General features: G+C 44.2%; 2 protein-coding genes across 35 annotated transcripts in view; one reads left to right on the forward strand and one right to left on the reverse strand.

The window, feature by feature from the left end:
- Positions 1-12738, forward strand: part of NTAN1 (N-terminal asparagine amidase) — a 43661-nt gene extending 30923 nt beyond the window's left edge. For 2 of the 5 annotated variants that reach the window (XM_078344682.1, XM_078344685.1), the window contains 2 exons: positions 5355-5505; positions 11500-12738. In XM_078344682.1, the coding sequence (XP_078200808.1) occupies positions 5355-5505; positions 11500-11531 (183 nt within the window). In that variant the 3' untranslated portion in view covers positions 11532-12738. Of the gene's footprint in view, positions 1-5354; positions 5623-6187; positions 6235-11499 lie in introns of those variants that run through there. The other 3 variants (XM_035266930.3, XM_035266932.3, XM_078344683.1) reach the window with 2 other exon arrangements.
- The window catches only part of PDXDC1 (pyridoxal dependent decarboxylase domain containing 1), a 97700-nt gene that overhangs the window by 13208 nt on the left and 71370 nt on the right, over positions 1-13122 (reverse strand). For all 30 annotated transcript variants that reach the window (XM_054242585.2, XM_054242586.2, XM_054242582.2 and 27 more), the window contains 6 exons: positions 12146-12230; positions 11196-11244; positions 10943-11044; positions 9369-9494; positions 5829-5879; positions 2385-2448 (listed from right to left, as the gene is read on the reverse strand). In XM_054242585.2, the coding sequence (XP_054098560.2) occupies positions 2385-2448; positions 5829-5879; positions 9369-9494; positions 10943-11044; positions 11196-11244; positions 12146-12230 (477 nt within the window). The remainder of the gene's footprint in view (positions 1-2384; positions 2449-5828; positions 5880-9368; positions 9495-10942; positions 11045-11195; positions 11245-12145; positions 12231-13122) is intronic.

The following is a 13122-nucleotide window of genomic DNA, read 5'->3' on the forward strand; positions in this document are numbered from 1 at the left end:
TCTGTGAGAGCGCCAGGATCATCCAACTCGGCTCTGGCGTGGGTGCCACCCATGCCAGGCACATGGGATGGAGGGCAGATAAGGTTTCTGTCATCTTGGAGCTTATATTAGTTGACGAAACAGACCATAAAGAAAGAAAACCACTCTAGTGCCACTAGAGACGGTGGGGGCTCTGACAGAGTATGATGCAGTCCCCTCAGGCAGGACAGGATCTGAGGAAGTTGACACTTAGTGGAGGAGACTCAAATGGTGAGGAAGAGCCGACACCAAGAGAAATGTGTGTGAGGCAAAGGGAACGCGAAGTTTGAAGACCTTGCAGTAGAAAACGGCAGAGTGTTCCTGGAGCACAAAGAAGACTGGTCTGACTGAGGCACATGAACAAGAGGGAGAATGGCAGAGGGGAAGTCGGGGCAGGGTGCCAGGCCTCACGGGGCATGGTGAAGAGCCTGGCCTTTGTTTGACTGAAACAATAAGATACCCATGGGCTCTGGCCAGGGAAGTGACACTGATACGGGAGTACTGGGAAGGGAAGAGCGTGGTCCTTTTAAATGACACTAAAGTGGGGAAGTGCTGGGGAGAGAAAGGTCAGTCCCTGGCTAGGGCTCTACCCCCATGGACCTAGGTGACATACAGGCACTCCTGCTTTTCCCCAAATGTTGCATTTCCCAAGACCACGCTGGCCTGCCACACCCCCATCCTGGGCCTATAAAAACCTGAGACCCTAGCGGCCAGATAGAAGCGGCTGGACGATGAGAGGAACACATTGGTAGACAAAGACCAAGAGGCTGGTCATGCAGAGCAGGCCCGCAGAAGAGCACCCTAACAGACGCCGGCAGGCCAAGCCATCGACCAGCGAAACGAGGTGGAGTTTGGCCAGGGCCACCAAGCACCCAAACTCAAGGGGAAAACCAGCTCCCTTCTGACCTCCTCATCAGCAGAGAGCCACTTCCACTCAATAAAACCTGGCACTCATTCTCCAAGCCCAAGTGTGATCCGCTTCTTCTGGTACACCAAGGCAAGAACCTGCGATACATGAATCCCTCTGTCCTTGTGATAAGGAAGGGGTTCTAATTGAGCCAACTAAAACGAGCCACCTAAAGATGGCTAAATTAAAAGAGCACCCTGTAACATGCCCATGGGGGCCTCAGGAACTGTAAACATTCGACCCTACATGCTATGTGGGGTCGGAGCCCCACAGCCTGCCTGTCTCTATGCTCTCCTAGAGGTCTGAGCAGCAGCGGGGCAGTGAAGAAGCCACACCCCCATGGCATGCCCTGTGAGGGGGACAAGGGAACCTTTCCTGCTTCAACACTGTGTCACTTCTGCTTACAACCCTCACTCTGCCAGGTGGAAGATGGTCTGGAATGGGCTGTGCAGAATGTAGGAGAGTCTGAGAGGGGACAGTGGCCATCCAGGTAAAAAAGAGTGGTGTCCTGGACTACGTTGGTGGCACCTGGAACTTTTTTTTCTGTGTGTGAGATGGCTGGAGTGCAGTGGTGTGATCTTGCCTCACTGCAACCTCCACCTCCCAGTTCAAGCAATTCTGCCTTTGCCTCCTGAGTAACTGGGATTACAGATGTGCACTATGATCCCCGGCTAATTTTTGTATTTTTAGTAGAGACTGGGTTTCATCATATTGGCCAGGCTGGTCTCAAACTCCTGACCTCAGGCGAGCAGCCCACCTCAGCCTCCCAAAGTGCTGGGATTACAGACATGAGCTATCGCGCCCAGCTAAGACCCAAAAGCTAAGAGTCCATTCCAGGACTGTCCAGGGACTGGCATTTGGGAACCCCAAACTATTTGCTGATTGTTTAATCACCGCAAACCGCAAACTATCGGCAAAGTGCTAAGGCATTTCGAGCTGGTTTTCATAAAAATTGTTACATTTTTCTGAAATGATGACTGAAGATTTTAGGAATAAAAATATTTTCAACTATCTATTTAACTTGAAATGGTATCAAATTCAAAGCCTTTAACACAGATATGAAAATAGCCCTCTTGGCTGAGTGCAGTGGCTCATGCTTGTAATCCCAGCACCTTGGGAGGCTGAGGTGGGAGGCTCATGAGGTCAGGAGATCGAGACCATCCTAGCCAATGTGGTGAAACCCTGTCTCTACTAAAAATACAAAAATTAGTTGGGTGTGGTGGCATGTGCCTGTAATCGCAGCTACTCAGGAGGCTGAGGCACAAGAATTGCCTGAACCCAGGAGGCAGAGGTTGCAGTGAGCTGAGATCACACCACTGTACTCCAGTCTGGTGACAGCGTGAGACTCCATCTAAAAAAAAAAAGAAAGAAAGAGGAAAGAAAGAAAGGAAGGAAAGGAAAGGAAAAGAAAGGAAAGGAAGAAAGAAAGAAAATAACCCTCTTTTAAAAAATCACCTACCTGAGGCTGGTAATTCCTGGAAAAATCTGAATACCACCACTGGGGAGCTGAGCTCATCTTCTACCTGGAAGAATGGAAGTCTCATATTAAACTCCAGACACCTTCAAAACAAAATGCTGGGTTCGAAAAATAGGTTAGAGATGCTCTATTTGTAAATAAACACATTAAAAAGTTCATATATTTCAGTTGCTAGAGAAACAAAAATCAAATTTTTGAAAATAACCATGAAGCAGCCCTGAGTCTACTGTGAATTATAAGCTTTGTGACACAGGTACACTGAAATTAAAGCAGGAGGAAATTTTAGTAAGGGACAAACACAGGTCTAACATTAAAGATTATAACTAGTAAGAAGCAGCGACATGAGACTCAGTGTTGAGAGAGCCCAGGCTTTCAAGAATCCCAGAAATTACGCAGGATTTATTGAAACTTAAATTTTTTTTTTGAGATGGGGTCTTGCTATGTTGTCCAGGCTGGTCTTGAACTCTTGGCCTCAATTAATCCTTTTACTTTGGCCTTCCAAGTGTTGGGATTATAGGCATGAGACACCAGGCCTGACCAACTAGAATTTTTTATATTTATAGAAAAAAGGGGGAGAACAAGTACTTTATTCGCCTTTGTAAAACTTTCGGAACAAGATGCAAATCCTGCTGGCAATGTAGACAAGCACAGCTGAGAAGTGGATCTATGTATTTTCTAATATATGTGCTTATTAAGACAGGCCACAGATGACTAACTTCATTAGTGAGTTTCCTAACAGACGAAAATCTTCACTGCATTATGATAACCCGGCACCAAGTTCCTGTTCTGCATCAAGCAGAACCCTGATCATGGGGTCAGGGTACCGTGAGCAGCCATGTCCTTGGCAGGCTCTGTGGTGCTATAGGGGCGTGTGGGTAGCCCTGGAGGAGAAGATCTCTAAGCATCCAACAATCCCAGTACTATAACTCTAGTCATAAAGCTTCTGTTCCAAGGCTCTGAGTGTGATGACTCACTAGCAGGGCCACAACAGGAAACGCTAACTTGGAAAGACAGGAAGTGGTGGCCCAGGATATTTTCTCCTAACTTTTCAAAGGACCATGTGTACAGGATTCAGATCAAGCAGGATGCGTATTCTAATGTCTCAGTTATTTACGGAGCCAGTTCCTGTGCTAAGTGCCTTCACATCTATCATCTTTAACTTTCACAGAGACAAATAAAACGTGATACTTTAAAAAGTATGGGCCAGGGCTTAATATTTAAATAGGGGAGCAAGACCAATAAGCAAGTAGGAATAAAAAGGCACCAAAATAAACCACCCATTCTCCCGTCCTTAGTTAGGAGAAGGCAGAATGAATTCAGTGCCAAGACTTTGATGAATACCATGATCATCTTTTCTTTCTTTAAACTCAGTAGTCTAAAATGTCGACATGTGTAAGAAATATTACACAGGGCTAGAGGCACTTCCAGTTCTAGCAATATGGTAGACTGAGCCAATACTGAAATTTTCAATTCTGAATATCCAAAATATTGGATTAAATATAACCAAGAACCCAAAAAAAGGCTAGCATTGCTGGGCTCACACAAAAAAGGGTGAATCCACCAAGAAGGAACAGAAAGACTGTAAGCTGAACAGCAGGGGGTGGGGAGCATGTCTGGGGCTTGGCGCTAGGCTTTCAGGGCAAGGGTCTTGAGTAAGGCCTTGACAAAGGTTCTATAGGAAAAAACAAACATTTGATTTCAGATAGTAAAAAGTGGATGAAGAAGACCCAGGGGATGGAGTGATGTCTGACAGTGGGAAGTTATCTCAGGGGGTCAGGAAAGGCCTTTCTAAAGAGATGAGATTTGAATCAGGATCTGAAAGATAAGAAACCAGTCATTAGAAGAATTGGTGTACCCCATGTACAAAGGAGACGACTGTTGGGAGGGTTGAATGAAATATGCATGTGGTACCACGTACACGTTTCACAAGTAGCAGCTAGGATGGTGGTGATGCTGCTGCTGATGACAAGCCACAGTGCTTCATAGTGTTTGCCAATTACTGTATGCTCTACTGAAAAAATAGCCACTGAAAGCAGGGACAGAGCAGGCCTTCTGCCTGGGCCAGTGTGGTCTACAGAGATGCACCAAAATGGCTGGTGATTAAATAGCACCACTGGCTCCCCCGACATGAGAACGAGGGAGCAGCGAGGACTGAGGAAGAGCCGAGTGGGCTCAGCACAGCAGGGGCGGGAAAGCTGACAGGCCCTGCACTGCCTGCATTCCTAACAGCTTGCTAAATCTAGGCCATAATTTGCGTTTCTGTTTGCAATCAGAGGAGACCAACCAACATCTTTGACAGCGGAGCTCGTAGGCCCAGAAAGAAAATGACTCAAAATGTCACAGGGCCAACCTGTGGCAGTGCTAGAAGCAGAGCCCAAGCCTCCTACATTCATTCCTTGTTTCTCCAGCATTCCACTTCCTCATCCAAGGCTAGAACCCCAAACCCAGCTACAACTCGGGTCAACTGGCTCAAGACTCTCTAACTCAGAAGGCAGTGCAGAGTAGCCACCCCCTTAAATCAAACCATTTTTAAAATTTTTCTTCCTTGAGACAGGGTCTCTGTCACCCAAGCTGGAGTGCAGTGGCACAATCTCTGCTCACTGCAACCTCCACCTCCTGGGTTCAAGCGATTCTTTCACCTCAGTCTCCCCAGTAGCTTAGACTACAGGCATGTGCCACCATGTCCAGCTACTTTTTGTATTTAAACCAAACCACGTTCTAAAAGAAAAAGAAACTCTACTAACTTGAACCCCAAATACACTCAAATACTCGTAAACTTAACCATACGTTGTAGAATTGTCAAAGAAACACTGAGTGAACCTATCTAAATCAGAATTTGACATTATTTCCTGAAGTCCTAAAATACAATTAAGCAAAACACGGAAACATTCAAACCTGAACTGATCCTCACTCTCGTGGTTACCTCTCCTAAATCCTTATTTCCTTGTCTAGTTATGCCTAGGGAGCAATCTCTGCTGGATTCACTTCGGGAAGATACAGCAGAAGACAAGGGCAGGACCACGTGCTTTTCTCTTTCTCTTGCTTCGTGCAAAGGAAAACTCTGATGGCAGAAGGTTTCAGAAACAGAAGCCCAGAGCACAAAGTGAGTTTTCATTTCGGGAAGATGGGTGTGCCAAAGGCCTGGGGCATCTGAAGTCAGTGGTATTTATCTCTGTGCAATTCTAAACTTTAACACAATAAATGAAGTATATGAAAATGACTGTACGAATTAAACACTGGTACAAATTTCTTCACTTCAGGTTCACTGTATAATTAGGTCATAAATAGAGGCACAATTTTTGTTTTTTTTACTGGAGCTACCACAAATGCACTGAAATGTATCAAATGTGGAGAAAATCATTCTAAGTTACTGAAGTTTAAAAAAGGTTGTTTGTTTTGAAAACAGATGAAATGATAATAGTATACCAAGATCTTGATGTAGTTCACTTTCTTCAAACTTTCCTGCAACCGTTGACTCTGCAAATGACAAAAAATAGTAATTTCCTTAGATGGACACAGCACACGAAGCAGCAGTTTTTACGAGGGGCTGTGGAGGTCTGCAAATGCGGATCTCAGACAAAAAAGTCAAATGCGACTTGCTGGTTTCTAAGTTCAGTCACCCGTTTTTGTATTTCAACATCTATAAATATTCCCCAATTTTTCATTTAAAAGTTACATGTAGTAATTCAAGAAAAGTAGCTTCTAGTAAGACACAGGAATCTGTTGTATTTGCAATGTAAGTCTGTCTTTCATTCAAAAGTATAATGAGTATAAACATGTGCAAGGCACAGTACTGAACACTGGGGGAGACCAATGAAAAATGAGAGGCCACAGCACGCTCAAGAGCTGGCAATAAGATCACAGGCTGCCACTTACCACCTGCAGGACCACAGGTAAGTCACTCCATCTGCCAGTCACCAGCTATTTAACCTGTCTGCTTCAGTTCCCTCAATTATAAAATGGGGAGAATGGTATTAATGGGGAGAATGGTATCTACCTCATGTGGCTGTAGGGATGAAATGAGCTGATATACAATAATATACAATACAGTAAGTGCTTAGAAACAGGGTCTAGAATGTAGTATCACTAGACTAATGTTTCAATCCCAGTCCCTCATCACTAATCGTATCTAACTTATGGGATTGGAGTACATTAATTCAGCAGATATTGACTACTGGACAGTAGAAAGTCACTCAAAAAAATTCCTTTTTTCTCTTTTTCCTTTTTTCTTTTTCTTGAAAAAAACTAATTCTGGCCAGGCGCTGTGGCTCATGTCTGTAATCCCAGCACTTTGGGAGGCCAAGGTGGGTGGATCACAAGGTCAGGAGTTCAAGATCAACCCGATCAACAAAAATACCCCGTCTCTACCAAAAATACAAAAATTAGCTGGGTGTGGTGGCACGTGCCTGTAGTCCCAGCTACTCAGGAGGCTGAGACAGGAGAATCACTTTAACCTGGGAGGCGGAGGTTGCAGTGAGCCAAGATTGTGCCACTGTACTCCAGCCTGGGCAACAGAGCAAGACTCCGTCTCAAAAAAAAGAAAAAAAGAAAAGAAAAAAGAAAACTAATTCTAAATATACTGTCATCAGTGGACATTACCTTCTAGTGAATTTGCAGGGATCAAATGAGATGCTGCATGAAAGTACTTCATGGTGCCTGACACTGAGGAAAATGTTCAATAACTACTACAGAAGAGAAAGGAGGAGAGAGAGGGAGAAGAACAGGAAGGAGGAGGATGAGGAGAGAATGCTGATTTCTGCTCTCAGAGAATGTATGCCCTACTGTGGACTATAAGGCATAGCTATATACAGATCACCATGTCTGGTAAATGTCCATGCACTTTAACATGCATTTAGCCTGTGAGTCAACAGCAGGGCAGATTTCGAATCCTCGTGAGTATACAGTTCTGCCTAAAGGAAGATGCCAGAGCTGTGGTGACCTCAAGTGTTCGGTAATTAATGGCATTATTATTCTCCTGCACTCCACAGCCAAGGGGAATTGAAAAAATCTCCCCTGAGCGCCTAAACCATCTCTAAACTAAAGTACTATGGCAATAAAGGCTTCTCTTTCCTAATAGCCACATCTCAAGACCTGAGCTAATAGCACAGTGAGACAGTTTTCAAAAAATGCAGTGCTTTTGTGAACATGAGCATCAGTCTTTTTTTCTTTTGAGACAAGGTCTTACTCTGTCGTCCAGGTTGGAATGGAATAGTGCAGTAGTGCTATTTGGGCTCACTGCAACCTTGACCTCCTGGGCTCAAGTGATCTTCCCACCTCAGCCTCCTCAGTAGCTGGGATCACAGGTGTGCGCCACTATGCCTGGCTAATTTTTGTATTTTTTTGTAGAGACAGGGTTTTGCCACATTGCCCAGGCTGGTCTTGAACTCCCATGCTTACGCGATCCACCTGCCTTGCCCTTCCAAAATGCTGGGATTACAGGCACGAGCCATCCTGCCTGGACCGGTGCATAAATCTTAAAACTGTTAAACTATCCTAACTTATCATGAACCAAGGGACTACAGCTAGAATAGTATGAAATTACTTATTCTTGTGGGTTTTCTTTTTGAGACAGAGTCTCACTCTGTAGCCCAGGCTAGAGTGCAGTGGCGTGATCTTGGCCCACTGCAACCTCTGCCCCCTGGGTTTGAGCAATTCTCCCTATCTCAGCCTCCTGAGTAGCTGGGACTACAGGTGCCCACCACCATGCCGAGCTAATTTAACAGAGACAGAGGTCTCACCATGTCAGCCAGGCTGGTCTCGAACTCCTGATTCAGGTGATCTGACCTCGGCCTCCCAAAGTGCTGGAATTATAGGCGTGAGCCACTGTACCTGGCCTATTCTTCTTAAATAAAGAAATAATACTTGAAGAAGTGCCAACTCACCAAGAATATATTTAAAACAAAGATTTCAACCCTTATGCATAACTTACTATATGAACACACGCTACTGCAAAAGCTCCCCCTGTATTTGCTCTTTGAGCCCTCCTAGCAATCCTGTGTCACATGATTTCTACTTCACAGGTAAGAAAATGGAGGTGACACACTTCTGAGCTTAGGCAAGGCTCAGCTCTAACCCTGAGTACACATGACCTTGTTCTTTTGTTTTCTAAATGCTATAGTCTGAATGTTTATGTCCCCACAAAATTCCTGTGTTGAAACCTAATCCCATTCCCAAATGAGTTGTGGCCACTGGGAGGTAATTAGGGCATGAGGATGGAGCCCTCATGAATAGGATTAGTGACCTTCTAAAAGAGGCTCAAGAGAGTGCATTCATCCCCTCTGCCACATAAGGCCACATGGAAGGTGCTGTCTATGAGGAACAAGCCCTCACCAGATACGGAATCTCCTGGCACCTTCATCTGAGACTTCTTGCCTCCAGAACTGTAAGCAATAAATTTCTGTTGTTTATAAATTACCCAGTCTAAAGTATTTTGTTATGGAAGCCCGAATGGTCTAAGACACTGAACTATAGCATAATTATGGATTTTTCACAGTTAGAACACACCTAAAATGGAGAGAGAATTAGAATTGTTCCCAAGAGCCCTGCAATTTGGGAACCCGAGCCAGCTGGTTTTCAAAAAATCCATGCCTTCCATAACTACCCTCTAACCTTCCTATTCCCTCACACAGAGACTCGGTCCATCAAGGGGAATGTTCATTCCCCACCCCCCACCTTTCGCACCCTTCTCCACTCCCTGGAAATCATCTGAGGCTTCTCTTCTGATCCCATGCTGACAATGCTGTTCCTTTTCATCTTAGTTCATCTGCACACAAATGCTGGGACAACCCAGCAGTTTCTCCCAGAACTTTGAAAAAAAAAAAAAAAAGATATACATGCACGGTGATTAGTCACTGCCTCACCAGACAGTGAGGCTCTGGATGGAAGGTACAGAATGAGATGTTTTTCTGTCTCTGCTTTGGCCAAGGAGTCTTTCTAACTCTTTTAAAAGTCAGGCTTCTAACTCACCAGTTGACAGGCATGCTTGATCCTCTCCACAATCCCATCAAGTCCCAAGTATTGTAAAGACAACCACAGAGGCAGGGCACGGAGTTTGTCTGCGGGCTTATTTGATGTAAGACCAGCAACTAAAGTCTAAAAAAGCCAAAAGAGGTTAAAGCCATTGCAATCTCAAAATAGAACCAGACAGCTACCACTTGCTACAGACTTAGTATGAGCTAGATCCCATACTAGTGACTTGGCTTGCATTACCCATTCGATCTTCCAGTAACTCTGAGTTAAGTATTCTATGTAACTTCACTCAGAGACCTTGGTTTGTCCAAGGATTCACAGCTCGGGAGTGGCAAAGCCAGGGTAAAACTCCGGATGGGTCACATCCCAGAACCTAGCCATTCAAGAGACTCCCCACTTCGATGGTACCTCTGCACATCCTCAAATAGCTGGCCATTATTGGCTGAGCAACATGGCAGAAATCACTTAAACCTGATTTTCACACTGACCTATTATCAAGAACCATGCTATGAGTTTGTTTGTTTGTTTTGTGACAGGGTTTCATTTCCGTTTGGTCACCCAGGCTGGAGTGCAGTGGTGCAATCACAGCTCACTATAGCCTTGCTCTCCAGGGCTCAGTCAGTCCTCCCACTTTAGCCTCCTGAGTAGCTGGGACTACAGGCTCACACCACCATGCCTGGCTAATTCTATTGTATTTTTTTGTAGAGATGGGGTTTCACCATGTTGCCCAGGCTGGTCTCAATCTCTTGGGCTCAAGTGATCTGCCAGCCTCATCCCTGCAAAGTGCTGGGATTACAGGCAAGGGCCACCACACACAGCCCACAACTATGATTAAAAAAAAAAAAAAAAAACATGTGGCCAGGCGCAGTGGCTCAGGATGGAAGGTACAGAATGAGATGTTTTTCTGTCTCTGCTTTGGCCACTCCCTGGAAATCATCCGAGGAAATCCCAACACTTTGGGAGGACAAGGTGGGCAGATCAGGAGGTCGGGAGTTTGAGACCAACCAAACCAACATGGTGAAACCTTGGCTCTACTAAAAATACAAGATTAGCCAGGTGTGGTGGCACATGCCTGTAATCCCAGTTGCTTGGGAGGCTGAGGCGGAAGAATTGCTTGAACCCAGAAGGCAGAGGTTGCAGTGAACCAAGATCATCTCACCACTGCACTGCAGCTTGACCGACAGAGCGAGACTCCATATCCAAAAAAAACCTATTGGACAATGTGGATCAGGAGGCTTAAAATTCCCCCACTCAGTAATTCCATATCTGGGAACCTATTCTAAGGAAATACTCAGAAACACAGAAAGATGTTCACTGCCTCATTATTTCAATAACAAAAATCTGAAAACATCCTAAAATTTCATAAATGGAAAATAAATTGTGACAGAATATTATACAATCATAAAATGTCACTAAAAAGTTTCACACTACAAATTTCTTTTTTAAAAATGAAACAGAAGTGAAACTAAGAATATTTTTCACTTTTTCCTGCATTTTTCTGTATTTGGCCCCCACAGCCAATTATATGTACTTAGCCACGTGTGCTCCCTCCCCAGTGAGGGGAAGCGTACCAAGGCGGGGTCATCGTGTTTATACAGTGTCACCGCAGGAACAGCTGGCAAACCCAGCCACGGACCTGGAGTCATCGTCATGCTATCACATTTGGTTGCAGCCTACCAAAACAAGAATAACTCTTTGTTAGATTATCAGAACACATAAACCCAACACCCTCCTCCATTCATAAAAACTGTGAAGAGCCACCATGGATTGAGTGATTTTAAATTCCTTCTTACAAACACCAGTATTCAGTAATCAACAACATACCAGCACGGACGAGGAGACATAACCTAGAGCCAGTGTTGCCAGATTCACGCTGGAAGAAAAACACAAGTCTAAGAACTAATTATTTACTGTTGCTTATTCACTATGTACTTAAAAAAATAAAGGCTGTGCTGTTGCAAGGTGACATTTAAGTATATTTTAAATGTGTTATTAGCTTTTATAACAGCAACAGAAGATGTGGTTTATACAAATTCAAGAAAATCTTGAAAATGCACTTTAATGAAAATGTGTTTCAGGAATTACCCCTGCTCATTTAGTATAAGGGGACTATTATTCTCTTTCACAGATCCTATTTTCCAGTCATCATTCTTTATTTAGGGATAAAAAACAAACCTCCCTGTGTGATGTGGTGGATATGGCCTACTCTGGCTGCCTCACTTCCGTTCCCCCTGCTTCTCTTAATGGCCCTCCAACAGCTTTCTGCGGCACCACCCCCATTTCCTCTAGCGGAACATGAGCTTTGTGGGGAGGAGACAGCGCTACCTGCTCCAGAGGAGGGCAAAGAACCTGAACTATCAGAGGATTCTTTCTCCCTGGCCACAGTGGCCAGTTCAGCATGAGCCTTCAGTTGGGACTTCCAGCTGATCATGAAGCTAGAAAGAAGACTGGAGTTTCTGCACCTATTTTGCACTGTAACAGGAAGGTCTGTCCACAGACAGAGGAAACAGTGCCTGTGACTGGGGGAGCAGAGGTGGGAGGAAGACACTGAATCCTGGCTGACATCATGCCTGAGGCCAGCCCTAACACTGGTCTTCGTAGTCATGTGAGCCAATAAAATCTCTTTGTGCTTAAGCCAATTTGGGTTATTTTGTAATCTGTGGCCCAAAGAGCCCTTTGTGACAAACATCACCACAAAGTGAGAGCCTCGCTGTCCAGTCCTCACGAGGACTCTGCAGGCCCGCCTGGAGCCACCACCCTCACCGCCGGCTTACCCCTCCACGTGAAGCCATATGCCATACTGCTCACAGAGTTCCTTCAATCGCCCGATCTTGTCTGTGTGTCCTACTGCTGCAGTTCCTAGGATAAAACAAATAAAAGGAACGAACGTTTTCTAAGGTTTTATACCTTAAGCACTTTTATACATATTACCTACCTAGGAGGGAAGTGACTTATTATATCCCTATTTTACTGAGCTTTTCTTTGTGGAAGGACTTAAAATAAATGTTTGCAAGCTGATTTATTACAAGTTTTGAAGAGCATGTAAACTCTATTACATGTATCTAATTGTGTTATTGTAATCTTTTATATACTTTTCTATCTACTTGATCTGCTGACCCATGAGAAATATATTCTAATCTTCCACCAAGACTGTGAGTTTGTCAATCTATACTTGTATTCCACCAGACTTTGCCTTTAGCTTTCCTTTATATATTTCAAAGTTATGTTCACCAGCATTCTTAACTGTTATTTCTTTTAGGAGATTACATCTTTCATCAATATGAAGTCTATTTTATCCCACACTAATATTGCTATGGTACTTTCATTTTGTCAGCATTTGTTCAAGATAAACTTTTCTACCATTCTATTTTATTGTCACTTCCTGGATTATTTTGATTTAGATATGCCCTTTATAAAAACATACAGGTAAATTTGTTTTACTTCACCCAGGATTTCTGTAATACAGAACATGCAATTGTCTGAAGCCAGCTGACGCATATTAAGCCCTTTAAGCCACTCCCTTGGTAATTGACTGCACTGAAGATTTTGCTGGGGAGATCCCTTTACAGAGAAAGCTTAGGTGAAACGTGGAGTCATACATTTCCCCAACCGTCCTCAATTTTCAGTTAGCAGCAAGCCAACTAATAAAGATTTCAAACCCTCACCAACAACCTCAACAAACACAGGTAAACAAAGTGGTTCTTTTGTAAGGTCTATAACAGGAAAAGGGCTAAAACCTTTTCCCCCTCAC

Source organism: Callithrix jacchus, chromosome 12, assembly GCF_049354715.1.
Source record: "Callithrix jacchus isolate 240 chromosome 12, calJac240_pri, whole genome shotgun sequence".
NCBI lineage: Eukaryota > Metazoa > Chordata > Mammalia > Primates > Cebidae > Callithrix > Callithrix jacchus.